This window comes from Myxine glutinosa, unplaced genomic scaffold, assembly GCF_964187855.1.
Source record: "Myxine glutinosa unplaced genomic scaffold, kmMyxGlut1.1 SCAFFOLD_2865, whole genome shotgun sequence".
In the NCBI taxonomy this organism is placed as follows: domain Eukaryota; kingdom Metazoa; phylum Chordata; class Myxini; order Myxiniformes; family Myxinidae; genus Myxine; species Myxine glutinosa.
Window position 1 is genome coordinate 19,705 of NW_027618959.1, and position 26,342 is coordinate 46,046.

The 26,342-nt window shown below is 41.6% G+C and overlaps 1 protein-coding gene across 1 annotated transcript in view; it reads left to right on the forward strand.

Moving 5' to 3' along the window:
• The window catches only part of LOC144889335 (uncharacterized), a gene marked incomplete at its 5' end in the record, with an annotated part of 45,685 nt that extends 19,640 nt beyond the window's left edge, over positions 1 to 26,045 (forward strand). The window contains 6 exons of the mRNA XM_078769517.1: positions 204 to 324; positions 8,136 to 8,540; positions 9,366 to 10,113; positions 12,461 to 13,802; positions 24,456 to 24,643; positions 25,834 to 26,045. Of these exons, the coding sequence (XP_078625643.1) occupies positions 204 to 324; positions 8,136 to 8,540; positions 9,366 to 10,113; positions 12,461 to 13,802; positions 24,456 to 24,643; positions 25,834 to 26,045 (3,016 nt within the window). The remainder of the gene's footprint in view (positions 1 to 203; positions 325 to 8,135; positions 8,541 to 9,365; positions 10,114 to 12,460; positions 13,803 to 24,455; positions 24,644 to 25,833) is intronic.
• Between the last annotated feature and the right edge of the window lie 297 nt (positions 26,046 to 26,342).

A 26,342-nucleotide genomic window follows, 5' to 3' on the forward strand; every position in this document is an offset into this window, starting at 1 on the left:
CGTAATTTATTGGATTTGAACCAGGAATCCTAACATAATGAGCCTTGTATTGCAGTTCGATGGCTGAGCATTTTACACCACTTACTTTTTCTTTCCCAGCTTTACAATTTCCTCTGTTCTTTCTTCTTTCGCCTCTTCTATTTTCTTTGTTCTTTCTTGCTCCTCATTCATGGCAAATCCCACTTCCACCTCCCTGTTCCTAGGCCTAATACAGTTAAATCACTGATCTCAGACTCTTCGCTCACACAGCCAGAGGAAAGGCTGGAGAAGGTGGAGGAATCTGTGAGAGACCTCTCTGCCATTGTGACTCTTCTTCAATCTCAGGCAAGTTCAGGATCCATCACTTGTAGGGTCAACACAAAGAGGACATATTTCCCCATAAATTGACTTTGTGCTGCCTCAAGGAAAAATAATCTTCACCTATATAGCTTTATATTAAATAATTTACCATATCCTTTTTCCAGGACCGTTGGAATTCTTAAAGTTTCCCGACAAGTTACATTGAGCATGGCTCTTGGGGTTATGTGCTATTATCTTCCATACAAGAGAGCCTGCATTATCATTGGTAGACTTTGCCCAGACTTCACCCCCTGAATCTTCCAGCAGCTAAGCTCCATCCTCCATTCCCCATACTTTAACCCATTAGACGGAGGAAGCGACATGTTGTGGTAAAATAGAACACATCTGGGTATTTTCCATGAAACAACATCGTAACTAATATGACATAATGTGATGTACACTGGCCAACTTCTAATATGACAGAAAATACTTGTTTCATACATCAATTCGAGAAGAAAAAAAAGTGTTTGACCACTTTTAGTAGACATGAACACAATGATATGTATATTAAAAGGGCAAAAAGACTGGAGGAAATCGTTATGCTTCTGAACATTTTGCAACATGACACCATCACCAAATGTGTAAAAAATAATTTGAGTATTATATATATGTATATATAATATACATATATATGATATACATATATGTATATATATGTATATTATATACATAGAATATACATATATGTATATATATAAGAAGATTGTCATGGGGACCGCAAGGCTAACCCCCGCTCTCGCAGGGAAAATGGCCTTAAAATGCATGTTGTTGTTGTTGTGTTGTATATATGTATGTACATATATATGTATATACATATATATTGTTACGGATTCGTCACTTCCGTTGTGGTGGTTTTCATCCACTGTAAACATTTTGGATTCCATGTACAATTATTGTTTTCAAAAGGTTTATTGTTCATGAACTGTTTTCAAAAGGTGAAAAGTTCGAGTTAAAAGAAACAGGAAACCGGATCGGGAACCGGACGACGACGAAGAAGAGGAAGAAGAGAAAGAAGGCAGAGCGAATGAGTTGGAGAAGAAAGCCGAGTTGCTTTGCGGTCTGGAGCGAATGTTGGCGAGCAAGAGTCACGAGTGAACTTTTGGTTTCCCGGGAAAGGGATTCCTGCGACAGAGTTGTTATCGCTGTGACAGATCAACCTGCGTGTCAGGTTTTGTGGTGGATTCTGAAGAGAATCATCGTCATCATCGTCGTGCCGTTGCGCCACGAGACCGGGCCGTCGGCCATTTTGACTCGCGCAGGACTTGCGCTTCGCTCAAGGTTTCGTCTCGTTTCGACCATTTTCACCACATTCAGATGTCGATCTGGGGTGTGTGTGTGACGTGGCTTTTGAGTGGAAAGTCTGCGTGTCGCCGACTGTGAGATGTGGAACGTCCATACCCGAGGGTGTGATTTCCCAGTCGCCTGGAGGGCGCCTTTGGATTTCCCAGTCGCCTGGAAGGCGCCTTTGCACAGCTTTGTCAGCAAGACTGTAACTGCCAACCCAATGGGATTCTGGTCTCGATTGGACACTGATCTGTCGATCGCTGGAGTGGATCGACTTTGGCTTGAAGCCGGGGATTAGAGACATTGGGGATGTTCTTGTTTCACTCAATTGGAGCACAGTGAGTTATATATTACAACACTGATGGTACCATCATAGGATATTGATTGTACTTTTGATTCATATTATTGTTGTACTGTTATTCTTGTGTGATCTTAATACAATATTTGTTTGTGAGTATCAATTGGTGTGGCTTCACCATTGATCTTTGACATACAGAATAACACATTTTTCTGCCGTGACTCCTCTCGGGGCTTGGAGGTACACCGTGACCAGGGGGTTGGGGAGGAGCACGTAACAATATATATATATATGTTTGCAATTGTTTTTATGTTTTGCTATGCATTATGTTTTGCACTCTGTCAAAGCGTCTTTGGGCTTCCTGAAAAGCGCTATATAAAATAAATGCATTATTATAATATATATATATATATATATATATATATATATACAGACTTGGCATTTAATATGGAATTTTTTTTTTTTCTTGACTTGGGTTTACTTTCTGAACTCAGTATATCAATCTGGTGAGTTTCTTTTACCCTTCGGTGATGTCTTTCTTGAAAGAACCATGTCACTGATTGTCTTTCGCAGCAAGAAGTCAATAACAGGATTATATCACAGGTGGCGTGACAAAATGTAAGGACAGGTACATTTGACGATTGGCTTCACAATCGGGTATATAAGGGTTGTTGCGTTCTGCATTAGTGGAAAACAACTGCTGCACGTCTACAAAAGTTATTGCCGCTTCCTCTGGAGATGGTCCGTCAACTTGACAATGCTGTTTGTCATGGAGTGGTGGCTTTACGAAATTCTGGCATGAAACAGCGTGCTATTGCTCGGCAGTATGGCATCACTCAAGGTCAGGTGTCAAAGTTCCTGAAACGAAATGCTCAGAGGGGTGTCCCTACTCCAATACCGAGGCCAGGACGTCCACGCAGAACCACAAGGAGAGATGATCGCCAGTTGCACCGGTTAGTCTGCAATGGCCGTACCAAGTCAGCTAATCGGCTTAGGGCTGAGTGGCAGCAACTGACAAATGTGCCTGTATCCAGAAGGCTAGTCAACCAACGACTGGTTCAAGCAGGCTATCGTGCCAGGCGTCCCCTGAGAAACCCACGCCTGACCAGACAACACAGCCAGCGCCGATTGCAGTGGGCCAGAGAGCACCGTCAATGGCAGCCAGGACACTGGAATCACGTGACCTTCAGTGGACGAGTCTAGATTTCTGGTCTATCATCAAGATGGCCACGTCCGAGTGCACAGACAAGTGCATGAAGCCCACAACGAAGATTGTTTCGTGCCAAGAGTCCAAGCTGGAGGTGGTGGGGTGACCGTTTGGGCTGCTTTTCATGCAGGTGGAAAAACTGACCTGGTTGTTCTGAATGGAAACCTGAACCAGTTCAAGTACAGGGCCATTCTGGAAGAAACATTGCTTCCATTTGCTCGTGCAGCCTTTCGTGGAAACTTTGTCTTCCAAGATGACAATGCACGGCCTCATCGTGCTCGCATGATCCAACACTTTCTTGCTGACCGTGGTGTAGATCATATGGAGTGGCCTGCCATGTCCCCGGATATGAATCCGATAGAGAACTTGTGGGCAGAATTAACGCGTCAAATCGACAACTTGGACAAGCAGCCTACCTCTGTGCATGAATTGCAGCAGGCTATTGTCACTGCATGGCAAGCCATTCCTGTCCAAACCTTGGCAAATCTCCTGAACAGCATGCCTCGACGTGTACGTGCTCTCCTGAATGCTCGTGGGGGTTACACGAAGTACTGAACTGTAATTTTACTGTCCCGTAATCCCAGTCATAATTTAGCTTTTGTTTTTGTTCAAATTTTTTTTGGCTAATGTGCAAAATAAAGAGATACTTCTGGAAAACGTACAGAAGTTTAACACAGTACTGTCCGTGAATTGAGTTCGATATCAGTTTACATCACTTTCAAGGATCAATTTATTTGCTTCGAAATGTCAATTGTGGTTTTTGTTTCTTTTAAAGGTCACATTAACAAAATCTAGAATAATTTCAACATAATTCCAATGAACTTTTGGTTCTAAGTCATCTTGAAAAGTAAGTTCACCCCCACAAAAAAAATATTCCATATTAAATGCCATGTCTGTATATATATATATCGACTCGACTCGACTCCATATGATGAGTGGATACCAGAGATAACGTTCTCGTGTGGCAGGCGGTGCTTATCGCTCCCAGCAAGGTGCAGCAGCAGCTGTATGGGACACTTTGCTGGCGGTTCTCCACTGGTGATATGGGGGTCGCATAGTGACTGATATATATATATATATATATATATATATATATATATATATATATATATATATATATATATATATACAGACTTGGCATTTAATATGGAATTTTTTTTTTTCTTGACTTGGGTTTCCTTTCTTAACTCAGTATATCAATCTGGTGAGTTTCTTTTACACTTTGGTGATTTATTTGTTAAAAGAACCATGTCACTGATTGTCTGTCGCAGCAAGAAGTCAACAACAGGATTATATCACAGGTGGCATGGCAAAATGTACGGACAGGTGCATTTGATGATTGGCTTCACAGTCGGGTATACAAGGGTTGTTGCGTTCTGTATTAGTGGAAAACAACTGCTGCACATCTCCAAAAGTTATTGCCGCTTCCTCTGGAGATGGTCCGTCAACTCGACAATGCTGTTTGTCATGGAGTGGTGGCTTTACGAAATTACGGCATGAAACAGCGTGCTATTGCTCGGCAGTATGGCATCACTCAAGGTCAGGTGTCAAAGATCCTGAAACGAAATGCTCAGAGGGGTGTGCCTACTCCAATACCGAGGCCAGGACATCCTCGCAGAACCACAAGGAGGGATGATCGCCAGCTGCACCGCCGGTTAGTCCGCAATGGCTGTACCAAGTCAGCCAATCGGCTTAGGGCTGAGTGGCAGTAACTGACAAATGTGCCTGTATCCAGAAGGCTAGTCAACCAACGACTGGTTCAAGCAGGCTATCGTGCCAGGCGTCCCCTGAGAAAGCCATGCCTGACCAGACAACACCGCCAGCGCCGATTGCAGTGGGCCAGAGAGCACCGTCAATGGCAGCCAGGACACTGAAATCACGTGATCTTCAGTGACCAGTCTAGATTTCTGGTCTATCGTCAAGATGCACAGACAAGTGCATGAAGCCTACAACAAAGATTGTATAGTGCCAAGAGTTCAAGCTGGAGTTGGTGGGGTGACCGTTTGGGCTGCTTTTCATGCAGGGGGCAAAACTGACCTGGTTGTTCTGAATGGAAACCTGAACCAGTTCAAGTACAGGGCAATTCTGGAAGAAACATTGCTTCCATTTGCTCGTGCAGCCTTTCGAGGAGACTTTGTCTTCCAAGATGACAATGCACGGCCTCATCGTGCTCGCATGATCCAACACTTTCTTGCTGACCGTGGTGTAGAGCATATGGAGTGGCCTGCCATGTCCCCGGATATGAATCCGATGGAGAACTTGTGGGCAGAATTAACGCTTCAAATCGACCACTTGGACCAGCAGCCGACCTCTGTGCGTGAATTGCAGCAGGCTATTGTCACTGCATGTTGTTGTTGTTGTTGTTGTTGTATTGTCACTGCATGGCAAGCGATTCCTGTCCAAACCTTGGCAAATCTCGTGAACAGCATGCCTCAACGTGTACGTGCTCTCCTGAATGCTCGTGGGGGTTACACGAAGTACTGAACTGTAATTTTACTGTCCGTAATCCCAGTCGTAATTTAACTTTTGTTTTTGTTGAAAATAATTTTTGTTAATGTGCAAAATAAAGAGATACTTCTGGAAATCGTGCAGAAGTTTAACACAGTACTGTCCATGAATTGAGTTCGATATCAGTTTACATCACTTTCAAGGATCAATTTACTTGTTTCGAAATGTCAAATGTGGTTTTTGTTTCTTTTAAAGGTCACATTAACAAATCTAGAATTATTTCAACATAATTCCAATGAACTTTTGGTTCTTTTCACCCCCACAAAAAAAATATTCCATATTAAATGCCAAGTCTGTATATATATATACACATATATATATATATATATATATATATATATATATATATATATATATATATATATATATATATATATATATATATATATACATATATATATACATATATATATACATATATATATATACATATATATATATATATATATATATATATATATATATATATATATATATATATATATATATATATACGTATATACATACATACATACATACATACATACATACACACACATACACACAGTGCATTCAGAAAGTATTCAGACCCCTTCACTTTTTTCACATTTTGTTATGTTGCAGCGTTATGCTGAAATCGTTTAAATTCATTTTTTCCCTCATCAATCTACACTCAATACCCCATAATGACAAAGAGAAAACAGGATTTTGGAAAGTTTTGCAAATTTATTAAAAAGAAAAAACTGAAATATCACATTGACATAAGTATTCATACCCTTTGCTATGACACTTGAAATTTAGCTCAGGTGCCTTCCATTTCTCTTGATCATCTTTGAGATGTTTCTACACCTTGATTGGATTCCACCTGTGGTAAATTCAATTGATTGGACATGATTTGGAAAGGCACACACCTGTCTATATAAGGTCTCACAGCTGACAATGCATATCAGAGCAAAAACCAAGCCATGAGGTTGAAGGAACTGCCTGCAGAGCTCAGAGACAGGATTGTGTCGAGGCACAGATCTGGGGAAGCCTACAAAAAAATTTCTGCTGCATTGAATGTTCCCAAGGGCACAGTGGCCTCCATAATTCTTAAATGGAAGAAGTTTGGAACAACCAGGACTCTTCCTAGAGCTGGTCGCCCGGCCAGACTGAGCAATCGGGGGAGAAGGGCCTTGGTAAGAGAGGTGACCAAGAACCCGATGGCCACTCTGGCTGAGCTCCAGAGATCCTGTGTGGAGATGGGAGAAACTTCCAGAAGGACAACCATCACTGCAACACTCCACCGATCTAGGCTTTGTGGCAGAGTGGCCAGACAGAAGCCTCTCCTCAGTGAAAGACACATGTAAGCCGCTTGGAGTTTGCAAAAAAGCACCTAAAGGACTCTCAGACTGTGAGAAACAAGATTCTGTGGTCTGATGAAACCAAGATTGAACTGTTTGGCCTCAATTCTAAGCGCCATGTCTGGAGGAAACCAGGCACTGCTCAACACCTGCCCAATACCATCCCAACGGTGAAGCATGGTGGTGGCAGCATCATGCTGTGGGTGTGTTTTTCAGCAGCAGGGACTGGGGGACTGGTCAGGGTTGAGGGAACAATGAACGGAGCAAAGTACAGAGATATCCTTAATGAAAACCTGAAACAGAGCGCTCATGACCTCAGACTGCGACGAAGGTTCACCTTCCAATAGGACAATGACCCTAAGCACACAGCCAAGACAACGCAGGAGTGGCTTAGGGACAACTCTGTGAAGGTCCTTGAGTGGCCCAGCCAGAGCCCTGACTTTAACCCAATCGAACATCTCTGGAGAGACCTGAAAATAGCTGTCCACCGACGGTCCCCATCCAACCTGACAGAGCTTGAGAGGATCTGCAGAGAAAAATGGCAGAAAATCCCCAAATCCAGGTGTGCAAAGCTTGTCACGTCATACCCAAGAAGACTCGAGGCTGTAATCGCTGCCAAAAGTGCTTCAACTAAGTACTGAGTTAAAGGTCTGGATACTTATGTCAATGTGATATTTCAGTTTTTTCTTTTTAATAAATTTGCCAAACTTTCTAAAATCCTGTTTTCTCTTTGTCATTATGGGGTATTGAGTGTAGATTGATGAGGGAAAAAATGAATTTAAACGATTTCAGCATAAGGCTGCAACATAACAAAATGTGAAAAAAGTGAAGGGGTCTTTCTGAAGGCACTGTATATACGCTTACACCGACAGGCAAAATACTTTCTGAAGGCACTGTATATACGTGTACAGGTATGTGTATTGTGTATATATATATATATATATATATATATATATATATATATATATATATATATATATATATATATATATATATATATATATATATATATATATATACACACACACACATACCTATATATATAATGGGACGAAATAGTAAAGTCTGTTTGTTCTATTCATTCGATATCATTTGTATCTTTATTTGGGATATACAGTATTTGATTTAATTTGACGTACTATTGATTATTGTACATATTCACTGGCATTGTGTGCAGAACTCGGCTTTGCTTAGAAGAATGCAATTATTGGAAGATTCTGAGTGTCGAAAGCCACACAGGAAGTGGAATATTGGTCCTTCCAGAACTCGACAATACCCATCACCTTTTATTGGTTCAACTCGGTCTTCAATACATCCTAGATCCAACAGCGAGCTCTTAAATCCTCCTGAAAAGCCTCCTCTCAGCTATCCAATCACCCCTAATGACTCTCTACCTACTTTCAGCACTCACGGATCTCACACAGACCCTCTACCTCGACCAATCACCAGTCCTCCTGTCGACCCTTGTGCCGCCAAAACACGGTGTTTGCATGGCGGGACCTGTGTGCCGAGTGGTATGAGACATGTGTGTACCTGTACACCATCCTATACAGGATCATCGTGCGAGACACTTATCTTGCAGGTAACACAAACTGCACCACAATACATCCATAGAACGTTAGGGGGTTTTCAGGATTATACTTGTGTCTGACCAAATTTTCTTCCAGAAGCCGTGATAAATCATGCAGGAAGAAATAAAAATGTGAATTCCCTCCCTCCCCCTCTCCCACTCTCTCCCTCTCTCCCCCCTCTCCTCTCCCCTCTCCCCTCGCCTCCTCTCTCCCTCTCCCCCTCACCCCCTCCCCTCTCTCCCCTTTCCCCTCTCTCCCCTTACCCCTCTCTCCCCCTTCCCCTCTCTCCCTCTCTCCCTCTCTTCATGCTCTCCTGGCATTGGCCTTATGGTTAGGGTGGCGGGCTTGGGATCTGAACGTCCTAAGTTCGAATCCCGTTGAATTAACGCCAGGTGGGGTTGACTCAGCCTGTCATCCTTCCGAGGTCGGCAAAATGAGTACCAGATAACTGGTTATAGAGAGGCAACTCGGCAAACTAACATCAATGGCAGACGCGCCCACAGAAATGATGCAACCAGCAGCCCGGGTGGCTGCACACCAACCACCCACCACCCACCCTCTTCATGAGTGGAGACTTGTATATAATTTTTATTTTTAAATCGCCGGGTGTACATGAATAACATCTCTAGAGAAGTGTATTGCATCCTGAGAAAGGTCAAGGTTGTCTGTGCTGCAATGTGTTAATGAGGTTTTCCAAGAAGAAGGTAAAAGGTTTTCTCTGTCGTATCAATCGCAATTGTTCAGAATGATCACACTAAATGTAGAGTTAAAGGAAAACTTTAAAGATCGGATCATAAATCACAAGCTTTTTGATTGTGTGATGCTTTACCACCCAGGCCTGCTACATGCCACCAGATCCAGGGACAACATGCCATGACAGATCCACAGAACCATCAAGACATTGGTATTTTGACCCTTATTCCGGCCACTGCAAATCTTTCCTTTACGCCGGCTGCACAGGAAATGTTAATCGCTTCTTTAGTGCAGCAGCTTGCCGGGAGAACTGTGAGCTGGGAGCCTGCTGCTTGCGATTCTCGAAGGGCGTCGTGCCACAAATCAAGGTGCAACTGGATGAGACTCTCGAACATGGTGGTCACGACAGTTTCACCGGACGAGCTCGAACTGAGCTTGCATCATCACCCAGGCAATCAAACCGAACTTTTGCCAATCATAAAATGAACTTCAATGGTATTCTCAGAATGAATGCAGAAGTTTCAAAGTCTCAAAACCAGAATGGAAGCAGGTGCACACCTCACAGCAGTAGGTTTCAGTACCATTGTGTTTACACAGACCGTTCCAGCTGTCGAGTGCTCCATGGTGACATTGGCGACCTGGTAAGTTTCATGGCAGGCCGGCGCTGTAGTCCAGACACCTGTGGTCCAGCCTGTCACTGCACCCTCGGCTCTGTGGTGCTGCAATCTGGAGAGACAACAAAACGAGGCTGCGAGTTGTGTCAGTGCGATGGACCTGATACTGCAGCAACTTGCACCTGCCATCATATGGTGAGGCGCAAGGAGATACGAGACCTGACAAAGGCCGAAACGCTGTTATATCAGCATGCCATACAGGTGCTCCATAACCAGGGTGAGCAATGGGAAGACCCAATGGAGGAATGGAGGAATGATTGATGTAAAAAGGCAATTGAGTGCATGTGGGGGGAGTAGAGGGTTAAGTGTTTGGATGAATTTTGGTACAATCCTGTTTGTTTCTTGTGCACTTACTTACCTATTAGTTAATTTACCTTTCATTTCCACCTTTATAGGTGTCTATCATTTCAGTATTTATAAAGAAACGAGAATGGCACTCTTCGACATCACTACGTCGACCGATATGCGTCCGCCCACATTATACATACATACTTGTACCACGTTTGATTTAAATCCCTTCAGCTGTTCTCGAGTTTCACATTTTTACCTGACATGACCTTTGACCTCTTAATGCAAAAATGTAATCAGTTCATGTTTACATCATTATCAAGACTTGTACCAAGTTTGATTTAAATCCCTTCAGCTGTTCTGAAGTTATCAAATTTTTACCTGACATGACCTCTGATATTTGACCTCTTGATGGCATAATCCAATGAGTTCATCTTTGCATCATATATACTTCTAACAAGTTTGTTCCAAATCCCATCGCTTGTTCACGGGATGGCATGGCAACATAAATTTTACTTAACATGACCTCTGACCTTTGGCCTTTGACCTTGTGAGCCCAAAATCGAATCAGTTCATCTTTACCTCATTTATACATACCTGCACAAAGTTTGACTACTATCCCTTCAGCCGTCCTTAAGTTATCGCGATAACAAAATAATTGTAATTTAACATGACCTCTGATCATTGACCTCTTGACCCCAAAATTGAATCATTCTATCATTGCATCATAATATATAATTATACCAAGTTTGGTGAAAATCCCATAACTGGTTCACAAGTTAGCTCGGCAACACAATTTTTTACCTGGCTTTTGACCTGAATTTTAATTTTTTACCTTTTACCTGAAATTCAGAATTTTTTACCTGAATTTTTTACCAAAATTTAATCCGTTAATCTTTACATCATTATACATACCTGTGCCAAGTTTGAATTAGATCCCTACAGTCATTCTCAAGTTATAGACGTATTACAGAATTTGACCTTTGACCTCTTGACCCCAACATAAAATTCGTTTATCTTTGCATCATAATACATACTTGTATCAACTTTGGTCAGAATCCCGTCACTGTTTCACAAGTTATCACGGTAACAGGATTTTTCCTTAACAAGAGCTTTGGACTTTGACCTCGTGACCCCAAAATCTAATCAGTTCATTTTTACCCCATTATACATACCTGCACCAAATTTGACTAAGATCCCTTCAGCCGTTCTCAAGTTATCACGGTAACGAAAACCTATCAGGGGTGGACGGACAGCAGGACGGTCAACCTGAAAACAAAATGCCTCCGGTGACTTCGTCGGCGGAGGCATGAAAACATTGTTTATTTTTTTACAAACATAACTCTTTCACCAAAATGTACAAAATACAAACTACTAAGTATTATACACAAAGCATAAAAATAAACATAGGGGCAATGCCCGTGGCATTCACCTGGTAGAATAAACAGTATACTGCACTGACTAAAGGTATTTTAAACCAATTTCAATAGAAGACAGGGCAGCATGTAGAATCATACTAACATAATCATCAGACCTAAAACAAACAAACAAAAAAAATACCTATTTTGGGGGGGGGGGGGGGCAATCCCATCTCCGCCCCCTAGACTACCAAAGCGGCAGATTTTTTCGAATGCAGCGAACAAACTTCGGTTCATCACGGGCGATGAAGGTTGTGGTCAAGTTTCATATACATAGTGTGTGTAGTTTCAGAGGGAAAAGCAAATTCCTATTTTGGGGGGTCAAACCTGCATGCACTTTGACCCCCGGTAGACCCCCTTAGACCCAGATGTTTTTAATGCCGTGAACAAACTTTCGTCACAACACAACAAATATCATGTGTGCCAAATTTGGTCGCAATCCCTTCAGCGGTTTCGGAGAAGAAGATGTAAGTGTTTACGGACGGACGGACCGACGACGTGCCTTCACATAAGCTCTCCTGAACTTCATTCCAGGTAAGCTAAAAAGCAGCCATGTATTGAATAGGTACACAAAATGGTGTAGTTTTCACCCCACCGTCCTCTCCCCTTTCTTCTTCATATGCCACTGACATGTCTTCTCCCTGCCCTCCTCCTCTACTCTTATTTCCTCCCAACTTTCTTTCTTCTTCCTGCTGCCGGACTCCCCCATCGTCTTTTCCTTTTCTCCAGTTTTTATTTCGCACTTAACTCAACCTCTACCCATCTGTAACAAATGTATTGTCCTCTTCTTGCGTGACTATTAACCTAAGCTCAAAGTATGCTCATCATTTTTTTTTTTATCTCTATGGTTTGCTCTAGGTGTGTGGACAGCTTTGGCTCAAAGATTGGCTGAATTGGAGCCCCAAGCCTCAGATGTCATTTCCTTCCTGCCCCGGAATCGGGCCTTCCTCCAGCATGCTGAGCGAGAGTTGCGTTCTCTCAGCTGCAACATCGCTGTGCCTTACTTCGAGTGGACCATCGACGCTGGCTCTGTGCAGACCTCATCTGTTTGGCAAGATGACATTTTTGGTGGAGATGGCGAACAGGAACCGACTGCGTGTGTTGGGGGTACCTTTTTTGAAGTTCCTGGTGCCACATGGTCACCTTGCCTTCGCCGTCGCTTCAATACGTCGGTCTCACTCCCTGATGCAGCTCATCTTGGTCTCGCACTCACCGAACAGTCATTTGAATCATTTTCATCCCGTCTTGCACTTGCATCGCTCCTCTTTCGCTTCTGGGTTGGTGGTCACATGGCCACACCACTTGCTGCCTATGACCCCATCTTTCTTTCACATATTGCTTTCCTGGACCGACTGTGGACCTTATGGCAAAAAGGTAACCACAGAGAGAGCACAGAAATAGTCCAAGGTTCTCCTTCAAGTAGAAGCTTTGCCAACATTGTTCTTCTTCCATTGGCAAACTCTATTGGACAAGTCTGGACGCAACCTTGTTTGACGTATGCACCTCCAACTCTCGGTGCCCCTTGTAACTTAAGTAATGTACAGTCAACAATGGCGTCCGATTTTGAAGCGTATGGTCATGATTCAAAAAGTTTAACCATGTCCCGTTCACAGGTTGATAGTCATGACCAATTGGGCTTCAACCGCGATGGTTTTGATTCCTTCGGGTATGACATTTCGGGTTACAACCGACACGGATACAATCGATCTGGGGTGTCCTCCTTTGGCATGGTATTGGACGGTACTTTCCCAGCAGGTGTCCATGGCATCGATGTGCTTCGTCGACTGTTTCCTGGTGGCTACAACCGCTTTGGATTTGACCCATGGGGGTTTGACCATTCCGGTGTTGATGCTTTTGGCTTCAATCGCAATGGCTTTGACAAAGATTCCTGTAACAGATTCTTTGCTGGTCCACATTATCTCCGCTTTTATTTCTACATTCAGCAACAGCTGCTCCCTGCAAGAAGGAATGAGATTTCCCAAATACGACGTGTCTGCCTGCCCGTGTCACCACTTCCCTCGTGGTTTCTGGAACAGAACTGGGTCCACGGGGAAGACGAAGCTCAGAGCTGGACAAAGACAAGAGTGCGAGCCATAGAAGCTGAATGGAACAGCCTTAGACCCAATGATCCCACCTTCCTACCTCGCAACTCCTCGGTCACTGACGATGGTCTTTGGATCCCTATTACACCTGATCATAGGTATGTATTTTGGGCACCTCTCCGATGCAAAAGTTAAATCCGGATAAACATCGACAAGAAAAAAAGGTCAAATTATTCACATTTACAGGGAAGATAGTCCGGATTTCGAAAGATATGATATCTAAGAAATGGGCCAAATTCTATTTAACATTTAATATGACACAAGAAAATCGGGATGAACTTGCATGCTTGAAGAGTGACCCACTCTCTCCCATTTTTCGAAATACTAGCACATTACCTGTAGGGTGATTGCGTCACTCCCTCTTCTCTTTCCCTCCCCCCCCCCCCCCCCCCCCCACCTCCACCCTCAAAGTGTTCTAGAGGATAATTATAAAGCATAACTACAAAGGGTTCTAAAGGGTAATTATAAAGGGTTATAAACAGTAATTATAAAGGGTAATTATAATGGGTAATTGAATGAATGAATGAATGTAAAGAGTAATTATAAAGCATAATTATAACGCGTAACTACAAAGGGTTCTAAAGGGTAATTATAAAGCGTAATTATAAAGGGTTATAAAGAGTAATTATAAAGGGTAATTATGAAGGGTAATTATATAGGGTTCCAAAGGGTAATTATAAAGGGTTATAAAGGGTAATTATAAAGGGTAATTATGAAGGGTAATTATATAGGGTTCTAAAGGGTAGTTATAAATAGAGTACGGATTTTTATGTTAAGAAAATAGGCCTTTTATGTTTTGAAAAGCGGGGGTTTTTTTTTTTATGTGAAAAAATCCCGAAATATTTTTTTCCCCCGTTTTATTCATTTTTTATTATTACCAAGTTTTTCAGAAATCAGTCAAAAAAAGAACAAAAAATGGTAAGCTTTTTCCTGCACAACATTAAGCACTCTGGGCTAGTAAACAGGTAAAAAATGACGTTCAGGTACCTTTATTGCAACCGCATTGTTTGATAAGTAGAGGACTAGAAGAAATTGACAAGACCCTTTTAGGAACGGTTAAAGTAGGTGTTTGAAATCATTATCTTGGTAATGTTCTCCTTGGTGAGGCGGTGTCGGCGGTCGGTGAGGACGTTTCTGTAGACGGAGAAGGACCTTTCCACGTCGACGCTGACGATGGGGCAGTACCTCAAGAGGGGGATGTCAGCAAGCTTGACTCCAGCCGGCACACCAACCTCAGATCCGTGCTGATCTCCATCCAGGATCAAAGCCACTGTCTTCAGCACACCAATGTCGGGATTGCGCTGCAGCACCGCCTTGAACTTGGTGAGCAGGATCTCCTTACGGCAGCCTCGGATCTTTTCGAGCTCCTCCTTGGCCTGATCAAGGAGCTGGAAGGCCTTGGCCAGCTCCATGCCGGCCTCCTCCAGCTGCTTAAGGATCTTCGGGATGAACGACACGTGGGCATTTAAGAAGACCAAACTGAGCTTGATGTCCGCCTTTCCGAACAGGTCCTTGGCACTCCGGATTGCCATCGCGTCGTCATCGTTCAGCTGGTCCACAATGTCCTTGACGGCCTCGAAGTGCTCGGCGTAAAACACCGCGGCGTCGATCCACGTCCCCCACCGAGTCAGAATGGGCTCTGGGGGGAGAGAAAGATTGGGCTGCTGCTCCTTCCAAAAGACAACACGCGACGGGGCTTTGACGAACACCTTCTTCGTCGTGGCAATCAGGTCGTTGACGTCCTTGAACATTTCTCAGACTGTCTCGCAGACACGGTGGAGCGCGTGGGCAACGCAAGTCACATGCAGCAAGTCCGGGAAGAGTTCCTTCAGGGCATGGCCGGCCTTGATCATATAGGCCGCGGCGTCGCTGACGAGGACCTTGAGGCACCTTGAGGCTTGAAATCAGGCCAAAGATAGCGCAGCGTGTCATTGACTGCACGCACGATCTCCCCGGAGTTGGTCTTCTCCAGAAACATGCACTGGACGAGGTGGGGACGAAAGTACCCCTCCTTGGACAAGCGTCCCGCGATGATGTTGGCCACATATCGACCTGCCGAATCGGTCGTCTCGTCGACGGACAGCCAGATGGGCTGCTGTCCGAGGTCGGCATGGATCCCCGCCAAGGCCTCGTCGTAGCACTTGTCGAGGTAGTGCTTTCGAATCCAGCTTTCATCGGGGATCTAGAGAGTGATGTGCTTCTCCAGGAACGACCGGAGGGCAGGGTTTTCCAATTTCGACCATGGGATGCCAGCGGCCAGCATGGCCTGGCACAGCTCCTGAGCCACGACGTCGCACTTGTGCCTCTTTCCGCCACCGAAGTCCTCCATGGTGGCTTGCGTGACCGTCCTCTTCTTCTTCAAGGCCAAGTTGCTCTTGTGGCGGTCTCCTCGGACATGTTGGGCCAGCTCAGACTTCTGCTTCGCCCGGAAAGTCTTTTCACAAGCTCGACAGAAAGCCGTGTCACTCGACACGTACTTGAAGGTGGCCCCATCGCCGCCAGCGTTGAATTCCTTCAGCCACTTGTCACGAAGAGCAGCACTCATCTTGATAGGAGACTTGTTCACACTTTGTGTACACTCTCTCACTGTAGTACACCGCCTCACTGCTGTACACGCTGGGGACGCAACGCACGCAAGTGGACGCAACGTTTTGTTTTTGAGATCGATCGCAGTTAAAATTTTCGAAAAATTCCCTAATTTTTTTTAGCGTTGCCAGACATTTTCGACCAAAAAGGGCATTTTATTTTATTTTTCCCGAAAAAGGGCGAAATCTTTTTTTCCTCTGAAAATAGCAAAATAATTTTTTTGCGCGCAAAAAAGCCGTTTTATGTGAAAAAATATTTTTTATATTTTCACATAAAAATCCGATGTATAGTTATAAAGCATAATTATAAAGGGTTATAAAGAGTAATTATAAAGGGTAATTATAAAGGGTTATAAAGAGTAATTATAAAGGGTAATTATAAAGGGTAATTATGAAGGGTAACTACAAAGGGTTATAAAGGGTAATTATACAGCGTAATTATAAATGGTTATAAAAAGTAATTATAAAGGGTAATTATGAAGGGTAATTATATAGGGTTCTAAAAGGTAATTATAAAGGGTTATAAAGAGTAATTATAAAGGGTAATTATGAAGGGTAATTATATAGGGTTCTAAAGGGTAGTTATAAAGCATAATTATAAAGGGTTATAAAGAGTAATTATAAAGGGTTATAAAGAGTAATTATAAAGGGTAATTATAAAGGGTAATTATGATGGGTAATTATGAAAAGTAACTACAAAGGGTTCTAAAGGGTAATTATACAGCGTAATTATAAAGGGTTATAAAAAGTAATTATAATGGGTAATTATGAAGGGTAATTATATAGGGTTCTAAAAGGTAATTATAAAGGGTTATAAAGAGTAATTATAAAGGGTCATTATAAAGGGTAATTATAAAGGTAAATTATGAAGTGTAATTATATAGGGTTCTGAAGGGTAATTATAAAGGGTTATAAAGAGTAATTATAAAGGGTTATAAAGAGTAATTATAAAGGGTAATTATAAAGGTTAATTATAAAGCTTAACTACAAAGGGTTCTAAAGGGTAATTATACAGCATAATTATGAAGGGTTATAAAAAGTAATTATAAAGGGTAATTATGAAGGGTAATTATATAGGGTTCTAAAGGGCAATTATAAAGGGTTATAAAGAGTAATTATAAAGGGTAATTATGAAGGGTAATTATATAGGGTTCTAAGGGGTAGTTTTAAAGCGTAATTATAAAGGGTTATAAAGGGTAATTATGAAGGGTAATAATATAGGGTTCCAAAGGGTAATTATAAAGGGTTATAAAGAGTAATTTTAAAGTATAATTATAAAGGGTAATTATAAAGGGTTATAAAGAGCAATTATAAAGGGTCATTATAGAGGGTAATTATGAAGGGTAATTGTATAGGGTTCTAAAGGGTAGTTATAAAGGGTTATGAAGAGTAATTATAAAGTGTAATTATGAAGGGTAATTATGAAGGGTAATTATGAAGGGTAATTATATTGGGTTTTAAAGGGTAATTATAAAGGGTCCTAAAGGGTAATTATAAAGTGTTCTAAAGGGTCATTATGAAGGGTAATAAAGGGTCATTATAAATGGTTATAAAGGGTAATTACAAATGGTTATAATTTTAAAAAACCACCTTTAGAAGCCATTTTTCCCCGCAAGCGGGGGTTGGCCTTTTTCGGGAACCGTGGTTGTTGTTGTTTTTTGGTCCCCTTTTTGAAGCAATGTTTTACGGCCGGATGCCCTTCCTGACGCCAACCCTTTTTGCCGCCTTTAACGACAAACAGGGAATTACCAGTGAACTGGTACTCAATTAGCCGACCTCGGAAGGATGACAGGCTGAGTCAACCCCCCTGGCGTTAATTCAGCAATCGACCGGGATTCGAACTCAGGATCCTCGGATCCTAAGCCGGCACCCTAGCCGCTAGCCCAACACCAGGCAATTATAACGGAATAAACGGAATTATAAACGGTAATTACAAATGGTTGTAAATGGTAATTATAAAAGGCTCTAAAGGTTGATTATAAAGGCTTCCCAAGGGTAATTATAAAGGGTAATTATAAAGCATAATTATAAAGGGTTCTAAAGGGTAATTATAAAGTGTTCTAAGGGCATTTATAATTTATAATTACGTAATTATATTGGGTTATATAGGGTAATTATGAAGGGTTCTGAAGGGTAATTGTAGAGGGTTCTTAAGGGTAATTATAGAGGGTTCTAAAGGGTAATTATAAAGGGTTATAAAGAGGAATTATAAACGGTTCTGAAGGGTAATTATAAAGGGTTCTAAAGGGTAATTATAAAGTGTTCTAAAGGTTAACCATAAAGGTTAATTATGAAGGGTAATAAAGGGTAATTATAATGGGAAATTATAAAGGGTTGTAAATGTTAATTATAAAGGGTAATTATAAAGTGTTCTGAAGGGTTCTAAAGAGTAATTATGAAGGGTAATAAAGAGTAATTATAAAGGGTTCTGAATGGTCATTATAAAGTGTTCTAAAGGGTAACTATAAAGGGTTATAACAGGTAATTATGAAGGGTAATAAAGGGTAATTATAAAGGGTAATTATAAAGGGTTCTAAATGGTCATTATAAAGGGTAATTATAGAGTGTTCTAAAGGGTAATTATAAAGGGTTCTAAAGTGATATTATAAAAGGTTCTAAAGGGTGATTATAAAGGCTTCTCAAGGGTAATTATAAAGGGTAAATATAAAGGGTTATAATGGGTAATTTTAAAGGTTAATTATTATAAATGGTTCTCAAGGGTAATTATAAAGGGTTCTAAGGGCATTTGTAAAGAGTAATTATAAGGGGTTCTAAAGGGTAATTTTAAAGGGTTATAAAGGGTAATTGTAAAGCGTAATTTTAAGGGGTAATTAAAAAGGTTTCTAAATGGTAATTATAAAGGGTAATTATAAAGTTTTCTGAAGGGTAATTAAAAGGGGTTATAAAGGGTAATTATAAAGGGTTCCTAAATTGTTGGCAGGAGTATAAACATTGTTGGTTGAGTCTCGCATGCACGCACGGCTCCTTTTGTAGTTTCTATGTATAAAAGGAACCGTGCGTGCGAGTTCCAGACCCCTCTATACCTTTAAACCCCTTGACACCCCAAAGACCCTTTGACCGTTGAGACCATTAATACCCCTTAAATCCATTAAGACCCTTAAAGACCCCCAAAACCGCTAAGATCCCCAAGATCCCAAGACCCCTAAAATCCTAAGACCCCCCATGACCACAAGAAAATATCCCCAATACCCTTTAGACTCCCAAGACCCATAAGATCCTTAAGATCTCCAATACTCTGAAAACTCCCAAAACCCCTAAAACTTGTAAGACGCCCAATATCCTTAAGACCCCCACATACCTTAAGAACCCTTAATAACCTCAAGACCCCTATAGACCCATAAGACCCTTTAGACACCTTTAGACCCCTTCACCCTTTAGACCTTTTACACCCTGAGAACCTTTAGACCACACAGACCCTTTAGACCTTGACACCCCTTAAGTCCATTGACTCCATGTAGACCACTTCTACCTATCAGACATGTGAGATGACTTGGACCCTTCACCATTTAGAGCTTTAGACCACATAGACCTTTTTAGACCACTTTTACATACTTGAGAGATTGGACCCTATCAACCCCTTAGACCCTAAAGACTATAGGCACCCTTTAGACCTTTAGACCATCTAGAACCTTTTAAGTGCACACCATGCAAACATTTATAGTCTTCTTGCCGAACATGGACTATACCTTTTTTTGTAAGTAATGTGCAAATTCTACCCACCCACAGGGTGGATACTCTGCTAGACTTTTATATTTAAAAGGGGGCCAAGTTCATATTAAATAAGTCCGTAATTAGAACGGCACTCGGTCGAGAGCATACCTTCGCCAGACTGAACAATTTACATTTTGTATCCCACTAATACGTCGGATCTGGATTCGGACCTGAACCAACATGTAATTGGCTTGTTCTTCTCACTTACTCAACTCATCCACCAAGTTTTGTCATAAGTCGTCCACAGGCTTTTGAAATACCATGCTATATATCGTTTTTTGCCCCATCACTCCATGTTGAATTCTCACTTTAAAAAATTATCTGATCCGGATTCGAATCTTCACCAAAATTGATACAATTATTCCATGTCACAAATCCAACCTGTCCACCAAATTTCGTCCGAATCTGTCCACAACTTTTTGAGATATCCTGTTCACAAACAGACAGACAGAGGTGAAAACATAACCTCCATTCAATTTTGGTGGTGGAGGTAATTATGCCAACTTCCATCATTAGTCTCGCTCTCAAGGGGTTGCGGAACTATTGCAATGCACCCTGTCTGTGTGTACGTATCTTTGTCTACATATTTTCATTTTCATTTTCTTTCTCTGCAACAGTCTGTCACGTTGATGTGAAACTTCAAACGTAGGCTCCACATGGAATCAGAGAATACTTTACTGATTATTCCGGTGACATCGGTCACATCGTATGGCAGCTATATTCGAATAAAGGAAAAAAAAATAGGACATCTCTGAAATACACTCTCGATGTCCCTGCTCTCAAATGTTGTGTTTGTGTCCTTCCCCCTCTCTCCCCATTTTGTCTACCGCTCCCCATGTTAAATGTTTTATGTGTCGGTTTGTCTTTCTGTGTGATTAATGTTCGCTCTTTCACGAGCCTCGATCTTGTATACAAAAAAAAAAAAAAAAAAAAAAAAAAAAAAAAATAACTGCTCTACAAAAAAAATAATTAAACTTGGCATATGTCATCAACTCCCCATGGTGTATTTAGGGTGGTGGTTGTGGTTTGTATGCAGCCTGTGACTGCTTTGCTGCATCATTTTCTGGGGGCATGGCTGTGCCGCTGATGCGATGCCTCCCATTACCAGTCAGCTGGTACTCATTTTGCAGACCTTGGAAAGATGGTAGGCTGAGTCAGCCCACCTGGTGTTAATTCAATGGCATGCAGGAGCTCAAACTCAGAACCCTAAGACCTCAAAGCAGCCACCTTAACCATTAAGCCAACACCAGGGTGGATATATATTATATAGTGTGATAACGATGACGTCATCAGTGAAGTCGGTGCTGGGCTTGCAATGGCACCTTAGCGCCAGTCCCACAACCAGAAATGGTCCATAACGACCAATATTTTTTTTAAGTGTACACTGCGATCTTCTTTTTTTTTTAACAGCCACCATTATAAACCGGCTGGCCAGGCCTGACGTTCGACTAGTTTGGGGCAGAAATTTGCATTCAGTTTGTCCATCATGCCAGCTATAGATCGCCTACTCTTCTTGAAGGACACCTTAGGATCTTTAACGTCCACCAACTAATCATGGCAGACTGGACGCCCTTTTAACGTCCATCCGAGGGAATGCACACACATTGATGAATCTCCCTGTCTGTGAAACACGGGGCTGAGTGTTTATAGCTGGGTCGGAATCGAACCCAGGATAGACAGCCTAGAGGTGAGTGTGTGTACCTCTAGAGTCGAGGCCATCCTGCCAGCCAAACTAGTATAAACCACCTTTAGAGGCCATTTTTCCCCGCTCCGCGGGGGTTGGCCTTTTTGGGGCACCCTGGTCCCATTTTTGAAGCAATGTTTTATGGCCGGATGCTCTTCCTGTCGCCAACCCTGTTAGAGTCGCCTCTTGCGACACACAGGGAATAATTACCAGTGAACCGGTACTGAATTTGCCGACCTCGGAAGGATACACTTCGTAATACATTTCAATAAATAATATGTATAGAATGTAGTGATAGTATATACGTAGAATATGTATAGAACTAAGTGGGATCGGAAAAGGGCAGGCTGTTTTTATCCACTGTTTTATTTATATTGTACACCGCTCCTTTCCTCTGCCATCTCCAGGCGATGCATGTCGTCATTGCTGGGCACCGAAGGGGGCTCGGCAATGATGCACGCTGAAAGGGAGTACTCAGTTTTCACTCTGGTTGTTTGTTTGCTTTCTTGTTTGTTTGTCTGGGCGATATCTCAGCCATCCTTTGAGCTAGGAAGCTGAAATTTCGGCACAATAGTGAGCAAGTCCTTTGTCAAAAACGGTATTTTTTGGTTTTTTGATTAATCAATTAATTGATGAGTTATTTAATTATTAGCGATTAATTAAGTACTTATCTATTTCCTTTCTCTTCTGACCATTAACCCAGGCACCTTTTGAGTTAGGAAGCTGATATTTGGACATGCCAATCACCAAGTGATTTGGCTGCAATGGCTATTTTTGATTTATTGATTAATCAATTAATCGATTCTTTAATGAATTATTCGATTAATGACTAAAAAATTTTTTTTTAAGTTACAGATTTTGATAAGATGGTGGTGGTTTATGTGTTATATTAGCGAATTGATTAATTATTTATTTTTTTATAATTATTATTTATTTATTTTCATTATTAATTATTTATTTATTTTCTTTCTCATTTGGCCAATATCTCAGGCACCTTTTGAGTTAGGAAGCAGATATTTGGACATGACAATGACCAAGTGATGTGGCTATAAAGGATATTTTGATTTATTCATTAATCATTTAATCGATTAATTATTTATTGATTAATCAATGAATTATTTAATTTTTTATTAATGACTTATTTAATTAAATTTCTAAAAGTTACATCTTCGGATGAAGCACTAGAGGTTTAGTTATGCTATTAGCCAATTGATTAAGAAAATATTTTATGATAATCTTTTATTGATTTTATTATGCAATTAATCAATCAATTATTGCACACCTCTCCTTCCCAATACTGTCCCGATGAGCTGCACGGCAGTATTGCCGGGCGCCAGAGGCGCCCCGGCAATGCCCCGCTGGAGGATATTTAATTATTTGGCATGGGGCGGTGTACTTTGAATGTATCTTTACTTGTTTTTTCTTTATTTTATGTGCACTTGTGTATGTCCTTCTGCCCTAGAGGTACTTTTGCAGGTACACCAGTGGCTGCCTCCTCCATCGGAAACTTAACCTTGTAAATATTGTAAATGAAACTTATATACAGCTTTGTACTGTGTTAAAGCTTACTTCTGTGTTGATCTGTCTTTTGCAATGGTTCCCCAAATGGGGGCCCATAAATTATTTTGCCGCCCGATCCACAAATGGTTAATTCGGCCCTGAGTGGAGTGGTATTGCAACCATAATTGCTTGAATCAAAATCCTGAACCAAAAAATCTGAAACTTCATATCTGGCAGCCATATTGAACGTTTAAAAACGTTTAAAATCTTCTTCTCCAGAACCACTTAACAGATCAATGCGAAACTTCATACATATGATCGCCTAAACATGTGGAATATAATTTGAATTTTTTTTTCATTTTCATCTTCATTTCTTCATTGACACAATTTAGCCTTATTGTGCAAAGTGGTCATTAAATATCCTAATGATCAATCAATAAAGCTGCGGAACATGGCGATGTGTGTGGCATAATCGGGTGCATGGATGATACAAGTATATGGGCCATAATAGTGGTGTGTTCAGTTAACGATGGTATTTTTGTTCAGAATGAGCACACGAGGTGAGACTGTGCACTCTACCAAGTACCGTTCTATTTTTAAAAGTATGAATGAATGAATGATCGTTTTTAAGGCCAGTTTCCCCGCTAAAGCGGGGGTTAGCCTTGCGCAGGGGTGACAATCATGGTTCCCTGTGTGAGGTAATGTTTTTATGGCCAGATGCCCTTCCTGACGCCAACCCTTAGTCGCCTCTTACGATGCGCAAGGATACGGTGTACCTATTCTAAACCGGGGTACACACCGGGATCATTCATCCCAGCAAGCTGGTTCTCAATTTGCCGACCTCGGAAGGATGACAGGCTGAGTCAACCCCCCTGGCGTTATTTCAGCGATCGACCGGGATTCGAACCCAGGATCCTCGGATCCCAAGCCGGCACCCTAACCGCTAAGCCAACACCAGGCATAATTCTATTTTTAAAAGTATCCTACCATTTATTATTTTAAATCTGCATGCAAAATGAGTGTTAATGATCCTTTAGTAGATCTTTTCCTAAAGTAGGCCTTTTGACCTCTGCCATAGTAAAGTTCTCAATTCCATTTATATGCATTGAGCTTAAAACTTACCTCCTTGAAGGTACTTCCTCCATCCCTGTAAGGCACTAGGATGCTTCAACTGGGATAATGCATAAATTTGTAGTTGGTAGATCGGTGTCAAATTGAAACCCCAAACCTATTCCATGCTTCTCGTCCAGGTTTTGCTTTCAGTTGCACTGGTTCTCAGGCTGCCCCATCTTCTCACCACCTGTGCACTGCCCAGACTCCCTGTGTGATGGCAAATGGTGCGCGGGACACCCTGACGCACTTTGTCGCATTCGAGCCTGTGGTTCCTGCACCATTGAGTGGTTTAACCCACTCACCGATGCGCTGGTCATGTGTTCAGGTTTGTTCCTGTATTTTATGAGTGTATTTGAGACAATTCTAATAATAAATCTAAAATGAACAAACTGGAGAAAGAACCATTAAACCACAATGGTTATGATAATGATTGACCAACCTTGAGCTGAGGCTTCCTATCTCATCTCTCCAGACAGTTGGTGAAGGTTCTATTCCATATTTATCAGGTTTACATTTTTCCTTAAACTTGGTCAATGCTTCAGTGAACCAACTACTGTATAAAGCAACTAATCATTGTACCTGAGCAAATCATACCTTCCACTTTTATGTTGAAAGTGTGATTTTTCAAAGTTTCCGGACATAGCGATGTTTTTTAAAATGCAAGTTAGACGTCATGCTAGGCATGCAATGTTTTTGAAAGCATGTAATGGGCACACTGTATACAATTGGAGGACATCTAATTTTACCTCCGCCACCAAAGGTGGATGGAGCTTATGTTTTCACCCCTGTCTGTCTGTCTGTTTGTTTGTCTGTCCGTTTGTGAACAAAATATCTCAAAAAGTTGTGGATGGATTCGGACGAAATTTGGCAGAGATGTAGCGTCTGTGACGAGGATAAAATAATTCAATTTTGTTGAAGATCCGGATCCGCATCCGGCTACTATAATTTTTTAAGTGATTCTTCACCATTTGGAGATAGGGCCAAAACGATACACAGCACGATATCTCAAAAAGTTGTGGACGAATTTGGACGAAACTTGGTGAACCGGTTGGGTGTCTTACAAGGACGATTCGATTCGAATTTGCTGAAGATCTGATTCAGGTTTCGGATATGAGATTTATTGTAATTCTTTAAGTGATTCTTCACCATTGGGAGATAGGGCCAAGAACGATACATAGCAGGATATCTCAAAAAGTTATGGTTGGATTTGGACGAAAGTTGTTGTACAGTTGTGTGTGTGACGAGGAAGAATTGATTCGATTTTGGTGAAGATCCCGATCTGGATCCAGTTAGTAGAAAATTTTAAGTGATTCTTTACCATTGAGTGATATGGCCAACCAGGCAGAGGTATGCTCTCTACTGAGTGCCGCTCTAGGTATCTCTACAGCATCATTCCTCCTTTAGAGCAAGTGAAAGTTCAGTGTTAGACATTGCTCTGCCAACTTCGTCCTTCCGGCACCATTCCAAGAAATTCCAGAGTCGTTTGATTTGTCTTAAGTCTCATCTCTGTGCCAGTGCAGGTATTCAGAAATGTTGTCTTCAATCGAATTCCTGAAAGACACTGTGAATATAGCAGGGTACAGTACATGCAACAATCCCAGCAAAAAATAGTAACCTGTTCAATAGTCGATTGTACACCAGTTCTTAAGGTGGGTGTACTTACATACACAGATCCAAACTCTGCAATAAGAAAGTCACACTATGAAGAAAATAGCAGAAAAAGCTGAAGAGCTATCATGACATGAGGTACACAGTGTACCGTACACTTTGAAATGATTGAAAGAAACTGGATCGATACAATTCAAGAAAAGACCGAGGAAAGCCTCCCCAAGGCAAGACAAGCACTTGAAGTTGGGCAGATTACGCCATAGAAGAAAATCAGGTCAGCAGCTGAAAAATTAATTGAGAGCAGCCTTGAACATTTACATCCGTCCAGCACTGTGCACTGAAGGGTGATTGCAGCAGGTCTCCATGGCAGAATTGCTAAAGATTAACCACTGCTGACACCACAATTTCAATAAAAA